At 43.1% G+C, this 16,001-nt stretch overlaps 1 protein-coding gene across 2 annotated transcripts in view; it reads left to right on the forward strand.

Annotated features, from left to right (window-relative positions):
- Positions 1 to 16,001, forward strand: part of LOC146862312 (uncharacterized) — a 296,683-nt gene that overhangs the window by 234,411 nt on the left and 46,271 nt on the right. For both annotated transcript variants that reach the window (XM_085641506.1, XM_085641507.1), the window contains exon 7: positions 5,650 to 5,830. In XM_085641506.1, coding sequence (XP_085497632.1) covers positions 5,650 to 5,830 — 181 coding nt within the window. The remainder of the gene's footprint in view (positions 1 to 5,649; positions 5,831 to 16,001) is intronic.

A 16,001-nucleotide genomic window follows, 5' to 3' on the forward strand; every position in this document is an offset into this window, starting at 1 on the left:
TTGAAACTTCTTCGTGATCAAGAGCATCCTCTGCCAAAGGAGAACAGCTGAAGAGACTGAAGAGAAGGACTGTCCTTGCTGTGTGTTCTGGGGCTGGCCTGCAGTTTGCTGATTTGACTAAGGAGAGGACAAAAGACTTTGCTGTGTGCTGTGTCCCCCTGCTTGAGAGGACTTAGCTGTGTGCGGTGTCCTGAAGTAACTTGTCTCCAAGGGCCCGAGGAGAGCTGGTCCCCTGTTGTGAAGACTCAGGAACATCAAAGTTTCCAACCATGTCTCAGCAACGCTTGGTGCGTGTGCTTTTGCATGCCTGAGACTGCCGTGTGGTATGTGGTGCTGTTTACGAGGAGCCTCGTGACCGCATTGCCCCCGCAGTGTGAAACATCGTCCACGCTGCTGCATTGCTGTTTGTGGCTCGAGCCGTCATCGTAACTGAGGCTGTGAGTGAGGATTGCCGCTGCTGGCCCGATCCGCAAGTTGCTAAAGGATTTCTTGAAGCTAAGGAAGCTGCAAGGTGAAAGGGATCGTGATCGTTGTTTGCCAAGAGGAATCTGCCCAAGATCGTCAACGAAGGAGACGGCAGTGCTGTAACCCGTCCGGCTACAGTGTCGCCTAGCAACGGAGCTGCAACGTCATCGGGCCGCCCTGCAAGATGTCCGATGAGCGGTGAGAGCGAGGCAGCGCACCCCCCAGGTAAGGCTTGGACTCCGGTCGGGAGCCGCAAGCATGTGTGGCCTGGGGAGACGTGCAGGAGGAGTACAGGGGTGCTCCAATCTCTCTCCCGCTGCACCACGCTAGACGCGCTGAGTCCCCGAGTGGCCCATACCTGCCCAGCAGTACCGGGCCGCCTCTTTAAGCTTAAGATCGTTGTCTCTGCTGTTGGGGGCCTAGTGGTGCCCGAGTTGACCGCGCAGATTGGCTTACAACATTATACCTTGCATTACGAACTGCATGATTCTTGCATTACAAACCGCATTATTCCGTGCATTACGAACTGCCTGATTCTTGCATTATGAACCGCATTATTCCTTGCATTACAAACTGCCTGATTCTTGCATTACGAACCGCATTATTCCTTGCATTACGAACTGCCTGATTCTTGCATTACGAACCGCATTATTCTTGCATTACGAACCGCATTATTCTTGCATTGCGAACTGCATTACGAACTGCATTAGTACTTGCCTTAAGGACTGTCTTATTACTACATTATGAACTGCATTACGAACTGCATAGCATTGCATTAGGACTGTATTAGATCATCGTGAACTGCTCATTAATACCGCAAGAACCTACAAGTGATTGTTGGCCTAATAACCGGCAAAGTGAAATAATATGAATACGCATATGTTGGATTTTTATCATTTGGTTCCATTGTATCCCTTTTGATAAAGATACCGCTATTTTTATTAAACCAGTGTGGTGTCCATTTGTGGTGTTATCACTGTGTTACTGGGAGTGTGGTTGCAAATACTTTACACATTGCCTTGGAGATAAGCCTGGTTGCTCGTGCCAAGCGTACCAGGAGTTGAGTAGGGGTTATCTGAAAGTGTGTCCTTCCTTTCCCTGACTAGAAGCAAGGGTCCATATTTGGACTAAGGTACCTAACTCAGTCAACTAGAGACCCTTAGTTCTAACACCGACCATATGTAGTAATAGTGAAATAGCCAATCGGTCTAGCTTTGCCAATATTGAGCAAACAACTAAATGGATTTTTCCAATTCCTGACCGTCCATGCTAAAAGTAAAGAACAGAATTAGTTTTCTTTACATTCCCCGCCTTGTGATATGCAACATCTATTGCGTCATGAATGCGGCCATCTTTGAATTGTAGAAAACAATGCTTTTTCTAGTTTTAACATGGTTGGATGCTGCTATTGGCTTTGCTCATGCATGAGGAGTTTAAAAGACTTTAGCTCTGGCAAAGCCCAGAGTGGTTACCACTATAGAGGCTCAGGATAGTGCAGCTGGATAACATCCACACCACCCCCATCCCCATATGGCACCTGGCGTGAAACAGAGGAGCATCAGCAAAGGGAGGGCACACACTGTAAATACAACAACCAGCAAATCACCAACGCTACCATACAGTTCCTGGTGCAGCACTGAGGCACATCAGGGAGAAGGGTGTGAGGGAAGGATGGGGTAAGTCAGGGGGGTACGGGGAAGATCATGAGAGTCCTCAGTGCACCACCACCACCAGCGCAGCACCACCTCAGCACCAGCACAGTACCACCTCATCAGCGCAGTACTACCTCTGCATCAGCATAATACCGCATGACAGTAACAGTCCGTGGAGGGAGTTCCGTGGGGCGGTGAGGCAGGGCGGGGGAGGGGAGGGGCAGGGTGGGGAAATGTAAACACCGGAATATGGAAGAACGGAGGTAAGTACACATTTAAATAAATAAAACGAATTCCTTTGCGCGCGCTGCATCGCAAAATGCGATGCAGCGCGCGCAACGAAATTCACTGTATTTATTTAAATGTGTACTTACCTCCGTTCATCCATATTCCGGTGTTTACATTTCCCCACCCTGCCCCTCCCCCGCCCCGCCTCACCGCCCCACGGAACTCCCTCCATGGACCGCTACTGCCGCATGAGCATAACCCACCTCCACATCGTTGCACCACCACCAGTGCAGCCCCACCTCAGCAGCAATTCAGCACCAACGCAGCACCACTTCAGCATCAGCACAGCATCACCTCAGCACAGCACCAACTCAGCATCACTCAGTACCACTTAAGCACCAGCTCTGCACCCCCTGAGCACCAGTGCAGCACCACCACCTCCATATGACTTAGCACCACAGCATCAGTCAGCACCACCTCAGCATCACCCTGCACCATGTCAGTATCAGTCAGCTTCGTCTCTGCACCAATACACCACCACCTCAGCATCACTCAGCAAGACCTGAGTATCATTCAGCATTACATGAGCATCACCTCCGCACCAGTCACCACCGCCACCTCAGCATTACTCAGCACCACCTCAGTCTGCTCTTGGAATCTGGCATCTTTTGATTCTCCCCTAGCGTCCGTCTGCTGCTAGTGTTGTAATACAGGTACTATTGCCCAACCTTCGCCCTCCCATTGTTTATGCCCCCCCCCTCAACAAAAGCTATAACAAACAACCATTGGAACAGGCAGAAATAAGTTGCCAGCATTGCAAGGACAAAAAGGAGCTGAACACATTTTTTATTGTAAATACTTTTTTTAACATGGCCGTTCAGTTGTACATATTGCCTTGTCGGTCATATATAAGGTAATAAACATACTTCTGACTCTTTTTTATTATAACTTTTCAGCATGGTGCACAGCAGTCACACTTCCCTACAGCATAGATTAAAGACATTGGCAAAGTCGATATCTCTGGCTAAACTCTTATAAGGTCCCAAAGGCGAGACCTATTGGCTCCACAAATGTTTTTTTTTTCTGGTTCCAGTCCCCTGGGAACCCACTCTGCCTATTCCTTACATTTGTATTTTACATTAAACTCCCCTAGTGTGAGAATGCATTTCAAGAAAAGGAATACAAAGTAGGGTTGCCAAAAGAAAAATGCCAGCCATGTGTTGTTTAAAGAGCCTGCAAAGACCTCATCTTGACACTAAATAGGGTTATGAATAAAAAAAGTATTTATTAATTTGTAATGTGATTTTTCTGTCTTTGTTTCCTTTAATTATCAATTATGGATCATTCAGGCAGCCCTAGAACACAATTAAAAGTGTTTTCTATTTATATTTACTGTTTGAAGAATGCCAGATAAGTGCTGAAAATACGGCTTTAGGTGATGCTTATTTTTACTGTCTGGGACATCAAAATAATGGGCTGGCAACCCTATTCATAAGACTGGAAGTTTGTTGCAGGATCAGCACATTATTTATTTCCTCCACTCTCAATCCCTGATTAATGCCATAATAGCAATAGTTTAACTTATATCTAAAACTCTATGCCGCCGTCAATAACATACTGAGTTACTTCAAGTATCTGGGAATGCACCCTGCATTCAGACAACTCACTCCTCATTTTCACCCTTCACTTTCACGCTCACCTTGCACTCACAGCGATCAGAATGCGCTCACAATGATAACCATGCACCACACCATTTACCCACTCACCCTGCACTCACAATGATCAGTCTGTACTCACAATGCACTTGCGCTGTTCACCCTGTACCTCACCCTGCAGTCACATGAGCACACTACTTACCCTACACTCATGTGACACTTCACTCACCTGTCCCCTTCACTGCTCAATCTGCAGTCTCACTCAAACAAGCCCATCACTAATTCATTCGTCCCACTCTGCACCTACATCCGCACCCAAATTCATATGTTCACCTCACTCACCCTGCAGTCACTTCCTCTTACCCTACTCTCACACTGTTGCCTCACTGTGCACTCACATGTGCACTCCTGCCACCCACTCAGCGCAGAGGGTTAATGTGCCTGCTACAAAGAACGCTTACCATGCAGATCACAGAACTGAGTGTTAGTGAACTATGAGTAGTGCTATAAAAAAATGAAAATGTTTGTCAGAAAGGTGCAGATGAGGTGCATTGTTGGTGAGTGGTAGTGAAGGAATTCATGGAGAAGGAGAAAATGGGGGACGGAGTGCCAAAAAAGACTGTTGCACTGTGTGCGACCAGTGCTAGGGCCAGCCCTGGCTGGGAGTGTTAGCCTCCCCCAAAGTTAGGGTCTAGTTTCGCCCCTGGTTAGTGACGATCTGCATTAACCATGGACTGATGCTGTGTTGTACCTTCATATTCCCTAACTAGGAATAATGGGAGGTCCATTAAAGACAATTGAGCGGGAGAGAGTCAATAGTGACTTCTTGTTCTACATTCCAGTGTTTCTGTTTTTTCCTGTTTCATTCAGTGGGTGGAATTGTCTAAAAATAGTGAATCCATTTGGTCTGTGTTCCTCTTCTTCGTTCAGACCCTTGTATGTGGCTCAGGCCTCTACTTCTAGGAGAGGGCAATTAATTACCAGTAATGCCCCCAGCTCCGGCCTTTAATTCGTCTATTATTGCACTCTACCGGTTTTAAATGGCTGTCGAGGTACTGAATGTACCAATGACAGGCTAATTGAGCTGACGAATAGGCCCATACATAAGTGTACTACTCCACATATATAAAGGGCATGTGATTGCAACACAGAAATTGCATCTGCCCAACCTCAACATAAAGTATGATTATCTTCATGAGAATAAAATAATTGTTAGCACTTGTGAAAGTGTTGGTATTGGTTGATCAAAATGTATTTCTAAGGTTTCTGCCATGCAATATATACTTTTCTAAAAAATTAAAAGTTGTTGGAGAGCTCAAAAAGCTGAGATTTATAAGTAAACGTTCTGAAAGTTGTGGCAGACGGCCCACTACCATTTCACAACATTTACAAATCATGTTTAAAACGTTTGAACTCTCCCGAATGAAAATATGAATTAAGAATAGTGTATTTCCATTTTTATGTGAGGCTTTTCTACAAGAAAACTGCATTACAGAGCAAGACCTTAAAGAAGTACAGTTTTATAAGTGTGAAATTCAAAATGATATGCGGTTCTACTATCACAGTCTGGGGCCTAAAGATTGAGACAGACACCACTCCTCGCCTACTCTATGTTCTTACGCTGTTCTTTTCTGCCTTTTTACAACTAGGGATTGGATGCAAACTTGTTACAGATTTCTCAACTTAAAGATGATTTCTACTTTATTGAGAATCATTTCAATCTTACCGACAAGGAACACTTCCATTTTGATGAGTCATCCACAGTTCCATCTCTTAAGGAAATCAAGGACTTTCCAAACACAACACCTCTTCCGCCAGCGGATTCTACAAGTAGGTGAAACTCTGTGGGTTACTTGTGGATTTTAAAAATAAGAGCGTCCGAATTCATGCCTCGTGTCACCCTCACATGATCGTTAAAGACACCTGTTTGGGTCGTTCACATAAAGTTCTACGGGATAAACACGTGTAAGTGTGTATTACTCATTAATACAATACACACCCCTTTACCAAAGCCCTCCTTTGAACATTTCATGCATTGAATAATGTATGCTTGTTTAGGATTCGGGATTTTAAAAAATGGCTCAAATTTTTCAAGGCGTTCTTCACTTTAATTCCGTTTTTTTTTCTGTATTGTGTCTCTCCATCTTCAGCGCTCCTTAAAAACACTGGTTAAATTCGTGCAGTTTTAGTCCCACTGATATCTGAATGTAGCCAGCATGTGCTGGAAACTGTTAGAAATGCATTGACTACTTCTAGACCAGGCTTCTCCAACGAGTAGTGCGTGAGCTACTGGCAGCTCTCCAGGTACCTGTAAGTAGCTCTCCTGTGTGCAGCCTAGTCAACTAAATTGGAAGCTTGTGCATGGTTGAATTAATATATGTGTACCAAAATTGAAAAGCATGTTTAGAAACGGAAATGTGTGTATTTTCAGAACTCATAATTTGATGCGTGGAGAAAATGTAAAGCTGATGTTTAAATCAGAAAAATCAAATGGTGTTGAGTAGATTTTTTACTAATATTATTAACTTGGTGGCAGGGCATTGGACCTATGGCTATCATGTATTACCAATTTAGAGGCATTCAACATTGACAGAGCATTTTCACATTACTGCTAGCAACCGTTCCTGAGGCACTGATGTGATCGCTGCTGGTAACCTTGCATAAGATGGCCACTAATGTAATGTTGTCAGATATACTCTATTACATCTCAAATAATATTAGTAGCTCGGGAGAATTTTCATAGACCATAAGTAGCTCTTATTACAGAAAAGGTTGGAGACCCCTGTTCTAGACTGTGCCAGAGAAATGCATTGAATGCCCGCAAGGCTGTGCCAGAGTGCGTATTCACCACATTTCAATAGGATTTCCTTTCTTCTGACACCCCTCTATGTATGGCCATAAGCAGCTGCGGATCCACCGATTAGGTGGAGGAGAGGCGCCCCAATGCTCTGCGAGCAGTTTAAAAAACAAAAATAAAATGATAATAACGCAATGTTATTATCATTTTATCTTTCCATTCCTGCTTAGGTGTGGGGCGGGCCCCAGCAGGGGCCAGGGGGAGGAGCGGTAAGCACACTCTAAGGGACTGATTGCGAGTTTGACTGTGCAGCTGTGGGACTGCCCTGCCGCCACACCGCCAAACCTGTATGAGAACTGCTCACTGTATTATGACTTTTGTAGTCATTGGCGGGCAATTCTTTTACATTCCCGTGGCGGTGCCTATAAGATAATGTGTGATAGTGCAAGGAAAAGACTCTTGCTACGGAGCAACCTTCCCAGAATGCAAATGCTTATTTTTAGGTCTACTTCACTTGAAATAATCAACCTTGTTTTTTGTATCTGATAGTTTTCATAAACAATTATATTTCACAAACATTGTCGTTCGTAATTGAATGAGTTTTACAAAACAACATTTAATTATTGTTCAAATCACAATAATACTTCGTTCATTACAATTTATACATAATTTATACATAGGTCAAGAATTTGATCATTTCCGTGCTCGCCCAATGCATTTCGGGCCGTATGATGGCCCTTCTTCAGGGGCAGATCTACAAAATGAAATTATAAACAATAAATCCAACAATATTTCTTTTTCCATAGGTGCAGACAACAACTCTGATATATCAAGAAAAAACATGCTATATGCAGCTGTACCATATTATCTCATCATCACATTGCGTACTTGAAACTGATAGCGCTAATAAGTTATTGCAATCAGAACGACCTACTAGGAAAGATACCATTATGAAACCCAGTCACCCTAAGTGATAAAATAGTATACTCAAACGTTCGTGTGTGTGGGAAAAGAACTGAGGCTTAGCGTACCTGTTGACCATGTATGAATCACTCTCTGTGAGCAAAAAGAAAAAGGAAAAATACCAATACTTAAAAAGGACTCTTAAAGTTTTAATTTAGCCAGACTCAAAACGGACAATGATCCTCGTGCACTAACCTGAAATTACTGACCACCTTTGTAGACAAATATCCCCACTGGGTCAATCAGGCTCAGAAGAGATTGCTAAAAAAATCGAAATGAACCGATTAACATCCGAGACTCTCACATCTATACCTCTGTGTATTCTCCAAATCGCCCGACGAGCACTCGCTCACCTGTTCCACAACTTCTTAAACGTAGACGCAACCAAAACCGCACAGGAACCCAGCTCGTCTGTCGAATCAATGCATATCATCCGCGTCTACCATATATGGAGCAACGGTCACTAACACAGAAAGGGGACTAAACTTGTCAACTAAGAAGGTTTAAACACGCGCCATCTTGGAATGGCATCTCACCTCTGGTGCTATAGGTACCAATGATAACCTCGCGTGATTCTACCAATGTCAATAAAAAACAAACCTACTGGTTTCAATCATGAAAAAAAATCATTCAGAAGCCAAAAACTTGCTAAATTACAAAATAGCCTAAATGACAAGTTGAAAAAAAGGAGAAAAGTGAATTATAGAACAAGAAAGAAAAGATGAGAAGGACGTTCTGATTTAACAACAATTTATGGGCAAGAAAATCAGACTGCATAACTCCATGATGTGCAATACGTGCATTTTAAAGGAAACATCCTAGATCCACTTTCTCATTGATCCCGTGGGGATCTTGAGTGTTCAACTTTTTTATCCAAAAGATTTCCCTTTGTAGTAGTGTTTTTGTGAGATTTCTACCTGGGGTTGGGACCATTCTCTCTATCACTTGAAATTTGAGTTGTGAAATGGAATGTTTACATGAATTCCAGTGAATTGCGAGACTGCTTTTGGGGTTGACATTTCTGATCGTACTTTTGTGTTCTGAGATTCTTGTTTTAATTTTCCTCTCAGTTTTACCAATATACAGTAGTCCGCAAGGACATTTTATGGCATAGATCAGGTTCATCGAGTCGCAAGTGGAATTGTGTCGTAATTTGATGGTTTCCCCTGTGGAGGGATGATGTACCTCATCTCCTATGATAACATTATTGCAATGCACACAATTTAAACATCGCTGCGTTCCTTTGTATTTGGTTCCATCAATATTGGATGTGGTCGAAAGAATTTCTTTGATGTTTTTTGACCTCCTAAAGGCACATAGAGGTTTCTCCTGAAAGAGATCTTTAAAATCCTCCTCATTTTGTAGCATATCCCAACGCTTCATCAAGATTTTCTTAATTTGTCTGGAAACTGTAGAATGTGTGGACACGAAGACTTGTCGAGTTAGATGCGCTTTTGGTTTTGTCTGTAATAAGTTTTCTCTGGTTGTGTGCTCAGTTTTAGTTATAGCCTCTTGTAGGATGTTCTCCGGGTACCCTTTAGATGAATACCTAGTCTTCATGCATTCAATGTTTTTTTGCAATGTTGGTTCAGTAGAGTAGATCCTTTTGGCTCTTAGGAATTGTGAGTAGGGGAGATTATTCATCAAATTTTGTGGATGAAAACTCGAGTATAGCAGCGCATTATTTTTATCAGTTGGTTTGTGAAAAATTTCGGTCTGGATAACGTCCTCTGTTATCCTAACCAATACGTCCAGAAATGGGAGTGAATTCTTGCTGATGTTGCTGGTGAATTGTATATTTTCATCCTTGGTGTTCAATTGCAATATCTTTGTCTCCAATTGTACACTGTTGTTTTTCCACATGATGAAAATATCATCTATGTATCTTGTATACAGCAAAAGATTGTCCGTCCATTCCAAATCACTGTAAATGTATTGATCTTCGAAATAGGCCATGTAGGTATTAGCATATGCAGGAGCTCCTGCAAAACCCATAGATGTGCCTTTGAGTTGTAAGTAGTACTGGTTGTTCCACTCAAAATAACTATGGTGTAAACAAAAATGTAACATTTCCAGTAAAAAAACTTTGTCCGTCTTCAAAGTTGCCTGTCTCAACAGGGCCCATTCCACTGCTTGCATCCCCCCTGAATGGGGGATGGAGGTGTATAAAGATTTTACATCCAGCGTGCAGAGTGTGATGTTATTGGTAATAGATAGACACCGCAATAGGAATGTCAAATGAAGTTCCAGCATGGCATGGACTGAGAAGTCCATGCCGTGCTGGAACTGAGGGTGCATGCACATGTGCCCCCCGTGTAAATCCACATGTAGTGAGGAATGGAGGAAAGACCTCCATGAAATCAGTGGCAGTGAGGAAAGGCATATTATGCTTGGCGGAGACCGTGGTAGTCCTGCCAAGCGTATTTCTGCCTCAAGACCGCAGCGCCACCTTTAGGGAACGGGGTTTCCTGGCGGAGTCAGCTGTCCCAGGGCAGCACGACCTTCAAGGTCATAATGTGGCATTTGGTAGACCATCACCACCGCCCCACTATGAGTATGGCAGTCCAAGGTCCTTTAATCATGCAATTAGGCCACTTTGCATGTTCCCCACTGGTTGTAATGTACAGCCTGGTTAGAGAACATGCACAGCCTCCCAGTTCCTCTCTGAGCGGTGAACCACAGCGCAGAGACCAATCACAATGCGGCTATAAGGCAACGTCGTGATTGGCTAGGGGAGTCTGGGAGCCTGTGTGCTTTCTGGTTCCTGCTTCCTACTCCTGGAGTCGACTAGGAGCCAAAGAGGACTCAGAGGCGGCTGCCGGCCTGCAGGTAAGTGTTTATATTGTTATTTGTTTCATTTATCACCCCCTCTCAACCTCCCCTCCCTCGCCAGCCACCCGTGTTACGTAGCAGATGCCACTGGCCACAAGGGTAATGAATGTCAACATGACCGTCTGTCTGTGATAAGAACGGTCTGTCTTAGGAGCTAGCAGTTTTTGACCAGGTCTCTGCACTATAACCCACTGTTTAGCATTGTGGTATTTGATCTGGAAGTCTATCAGAACTGGTAAGGTTTACAGTTGTTTTGTGGTCTTCTGGGCCACTTTCAAAGGATCAAGTAGCAGGTGCTTTTGAATTGTGAATACATTCGTTTAGGAACCTATTCATGTCTTCACAAGCCTGTGTATGTACTGGGAAGAGGCTTAGATTAATTCTTGGTTCACAGGAACCACATTCATATTCTGTAATGTCTCCCCTAAACAACTAATTTGCCAAAAAACCTCTACTAACAATCTATATCTAGGTTTCTTGCTGTCCATTTTTCAGTTTCTTGAAACACACAGCTACTATTTTCACACTAACGTTTCATGTTCATATTTTAAAACTACATTCTGGCAGACATACAGTTTCTCCCTTCTCACTCTCCTCCAGAATTACACTTCTATATTGCTTCTCTCTAAGGATATATTATTATAACTGGATTTTAATCCTGTTCACTCCTACAATAGGTTCCCAGCATTCAGTCCCTGTTTATCACCCCTGGAGTCAAGTACTATGAATTCTCTCGATTGTCAAAGTATCAGCTGCAATCAATTCCCACAGTAGTACTCCTTAGTCTTGAGCTCTACTGCATAGGATACAACATTTTGCCAGATATTTATCTGTCTGTGATGCTATTAAAATGAATACAAAATGTTAAAATAGGAGTAAAACCAAAAGGATGACAAATATGTAGTTGCCCAAACCTGAATTTCACGTACTAATTGGGAAAAGAACATTAAAATTGTCTGAAATGAATTTCAGAGTTCAGTCAAGTCAAGGGTGGTTCAAAATGCATAAAGTAAAACGAAATAAAACTTATTAGCATGAACTGAAAAAATAAATCAGGATGTAATACAATAGAAGATTCAGTTGGTGACTCACTCAATCCACACAGCAGGAGCAGACTAAGCACAAGCAGATCACTATTCTTTGAGTTAACAAGTTACAAAGCACCAAAGAAACATCTGAAGCCACAAGACACAAAAAGGTCAAAATTATCTTCTTGGCACGGAAAATAATTCAAACATTAGTAAAGCAAAAGAGCACAGTATGTGGGCGATTAGTATGGAGACAAATGAAAATTATCGACAAGTTTCACTTTTTCCAGCAATTCTATAAGTAAGATCAATTAGATAATAGGTCAAAAATAAAACTTTTTGGTGTCTTAACCTCATCCTATATTGAACACATCAAGGCAACACTTGCTCAAAGAAGCGATAGCTGAGCAAAAAATTATCAATACAATAATGAAGTCCTGTAATAAGTTGAGTTAATCGTTGAGGGTCGTGAAACCCATCTCAAGCAGCAACCACAATTCTTCTCAGGGTGAAGTCACAAGCAAACATTAAATTAACAGGTGTTCAAGCCTCGTGTAGCTTGGCACAGAGCAGTCAGGCTTAACTCAGAGACAATGTGTAAAGTAATTGTGCAACACTTCAGTAGTAACAAACTAAAAAAAACATACCACAAAAGGAGCCCACATCAGTTTCAGAAAAATAGAGCAGTTTTTAATAAATAAAACTAAACCAAAATGATAAAAATCCAATCAGTGGAACAGGAAGTGTTAATTTATAAATTTTTAAATAAAAATAGTGCCAAAAGGCATAAAGACCCAAGTGTGGAGAACTTGTTGCATCGGACCAGGACAAAGTCACAAGTTCACACCAACTGCGAGGGTGTGCGGGCTGGCTACAGGGCCCCAGTTAGGTCCACTGAACAAAGTACCTTGAATCCTGGTTTGCAAAGTGTTCCTAGCATCCGTGTCAAATATGGGTCAGGTAGCTGAATCTATCTGTCTGTTCCAAGATGCGGTGGAGCTGCGTTGCGAGGTACTGCTGTGTCTTCGAAGATCCCATCAATGAGGGCTTGTGTTGTGAGTCAGGGATGCGTTTTGCATCATCATCAAGGCTGCCGTCAACAAGAAATGAGAGGTTCTGTACCATGCAGGCGTGGCGCCATGGCGGTTTCGATGAAGAGATGGGTTGCGATTCTGTGGAGGTTTTTGCGGCGGTTCCAGTCCACTCAGGCACGGCGATGTATCAGTTCTACTGGGATTGTGCAGCCAAAAACAGCAGAAGAGATGCGTTGGGTCTGCTAGATCCACAAAGGCTAACAAAGCACCTTAGGCCCACTTCCAAGGATCCAGGTCTGGAGTGGCACCACTTTGCAGGGTAGACTCTCAGAGTCCAAGTGCAGGAGCAAGGTTATTGGAGCCTTCTGTCCCTGAGGCTCAAGTCAGGTAGGCCAGCCAACTAGACCTTGGAGTTACTCTGGGGTTCTGGGTTTAAGAGATGCAGGTGCAATCCTTCTCACCCAGGCAGGAGGGTAGCGGGCAGTGCACGGCAAGGCAAGAGTCCAGCATGGCAACAGTCTGGCAGAGTGACAGTCCTTCAGCAGCTCAGCATTCCTTCTTCCTGGCAGAGTATTCACAGGACCAGCAGTGTTCTGAAAAGTTGGTCTCTGAGGTCCCTTTTTTATACTCTTCTAGACAATGGCTTAGAAGTGCATGGAATTTCCAGACTCCCCTGCCCTGGCTCCAACCTGGCTACAGTGACAACATGGGATCATTAGGCCCTTTGTGTGAAGGCAGAGCTCAGGCTATTCAGTTGCAAGTTGGGCTGTGCTCAGCTCCGCCCCAACCTGCCAGCAGATAGCCCAATAAGGTACCCCCTAATCCCTCTATTGTGTGACTGTCTGGTAGGAATTCACAATGTCTAACTGTCAATTACACCCAGTCATGTGATCAATGCCAAGCTATAGGCACAAAAGGGCTAAGGACAGAAAACTGCAAATTTCTAAAAATGGCATTTTCAGAATTGTAATGAAAAGTCAGACTTTACAATTAAAGATGGTTAACATTCCAATTTCATAGACACCAAACATGAAATAGCTACCTGGTTCCAATTGGAATTTATGGCTTATTAAATGTAATAAGGAATCTCCAATGTTATCCCATGGAAAGGGGAGACCTCACAGCAGTGAAAAACAAATGTAGGAGTTTTTCACTACCAGGACATGTAAAACATTTAAGTTCATGTCCACGTCACCCTGCCCTACGGGCTACCTAGGGCCTATCTTAGGGGTGACACATGTAATAAAATGGGAGTTTAAGGCATGACAAGGAGATGTTAATGCCAAGTTGACATGGCAGTTTAAAACTGCATACAGGCTGCAGTGGTAGGCCTGAGGTATGTTTAAAGTGTTGTGCCACTTTATTAGGGTTTTGCAAGTATATTAAATGTGCCAATTAGGTATAACCCAATGTTACCATGTTTAGAGGAGACAGCACAAGCATTCGACCTTGGTGGAGGTATCTGAAAAAGGCAACTTCCCCCGTTTCTACAAGCTTCTAGAGGAGATATCATCCCATTCCCACCCTAGTAGACAATTGCATAAAGTAGAACAGAACAGTATCCGTCCCCACATTAAAATCAATTCAATAGTTGTGAAGGTTGCCCAATAGCAAGAAAAAAACGTATTGGAAATATTGAACAGTAAACAAATTAAAGAACCAAAATCAATGTAAAAATGAGCCGAGGATGACTATACCAATACTTCTCGAGTAATAAAGTCCCCTCACCCACACGACCTAGAGGAAGAGGAGGAGGGGGATAAAGAACAAGAAGGTACCGGAGAACAAGGAGGGGAAATAGAGAAGGAGCAATCGCTGTAACCCCCATCAATATGGCCCATCTGTCTCAGACCCCTGTCATGTCAGTCCGACGATCTCCCTTAAGAGCCTTATAAATGCGAGATATTAACCCTCAAGTGGAACCAGGACCTAATAGTTTTTGCAATGTCTGGGACTCCGCAGGCTCAGCGGGAAAATCTGTCCAGGGAACGTGCAGGACACCTTTGCATATTGCAAAAACTGGCCCTGTTGTAGATGAAATATATAGTGCCGCCCCCATTGTGAGGAAAGTGCCATTTAGATATAGGCTGCCGGCTGTGGTTCACCCCCCTGGAACCACCGCAACATATCCATCACGAATGTACAGCCCGTGGAGGGGCAGCAATCATGCAAATTCAGCCCGACGTAACACCCATGTAACCGTGTGCTCCCAGGTCATTGCCACTTGACGTAAAATAAAGGGGTAGTTGCTAGGTATACCTACCCCCTGCATGAGGCAGTGCGGGTGATTTGCGGCACTTTAGCACTGGTTAGCATTGGAAAAGTGCACAGAGATCTATGGCCAGCAAAAATGAATTCAGCGAAACATGGAAGGTAGGGCAAAAGGTTTGGGTGTGACCATTCAGAGAGGGCTTTTTGTAAATTACCTAATAAGGACATACATCAGTTATCCAGCATAAAAAAAATACATCCAGAATTTAAAAAAAATCTCATGTCTGACATGCATCTTTCTAATTTAACCCATAAATCATAGCCAGAGAAGAAGAAAAACCTTTGTGTGTAAGATAATAGATTCTGAGAAGGCATTCGGCACTGGCATGGGCTTTTTTGTGAGCTATCATTTGAAAGACTGGATTGAGCAGTAGATACATTGAGGTGATTACAGTTGTCTATAATGATACTTTAGCTTCAGTGTGGATTCATCTCCAAGGACTGTGTTTGAAAGATAGATCAGTTTTTGCTGTCCACTTTTCCCAAAATTGTTCAATCATTGGATCGAACTTCTAGCCTGGGTTTACAAAGGCCACTCTATTTCCTGTATTCAAGCACAATCGTTGGTTGATAAAGGGAAAATTGTATGCAAATCACACATTCCCCTTTTTTTTACGCATGGCTCACAGCAAGAAGGCCTGCTACGCTGCCGTGTGTCAAAAGTTTGTAAATGAGGCCCTGTGTTTATTATTCATAGACGATGTGATGATATGCCTGGTCTAAAATATCCATTATACACAAACCCTTCACAGGCAGGAGCTTTTCTTTGCAGCAAAGGTTACCTGGGAGTGGAGTGTGACTCTAGGACTGGTGGGGAAGTGCTCCCAACTGAGTGAGAGTCAACATATACACACTTGCGTGATTTTTGTTTTTTACAAGAGGATAATTATTTGTGTAATATCTTGCCTCTCATCTCTGTTTTTATAATATGTAAGAATTGTGCCCAAAACACATTTTAAGGTATACAAAATGTCCACAAACAAGACTAATATCTAAAGAAACGTAGGATGTTAAATAAACGTTTTCTTGCTTGTTTTTAAGAATCTTCCACCCGCATCTTGCTTCTTGATATCTTC

This window comes from Triturus cristatus, chromosome 2_2, assembly GCF_964204655.1.
Source record: "Triturus cristatus chromosome 2_2, aTriCri1.1, whole genome shotgun sequence".
In the NCBI taxonomy this organism is placed as follows: Eukaryota; Metazoa; Chordata; class Amphibia; order Caudata; family Salamandridae; genus Triturus; species Triturus cristatus.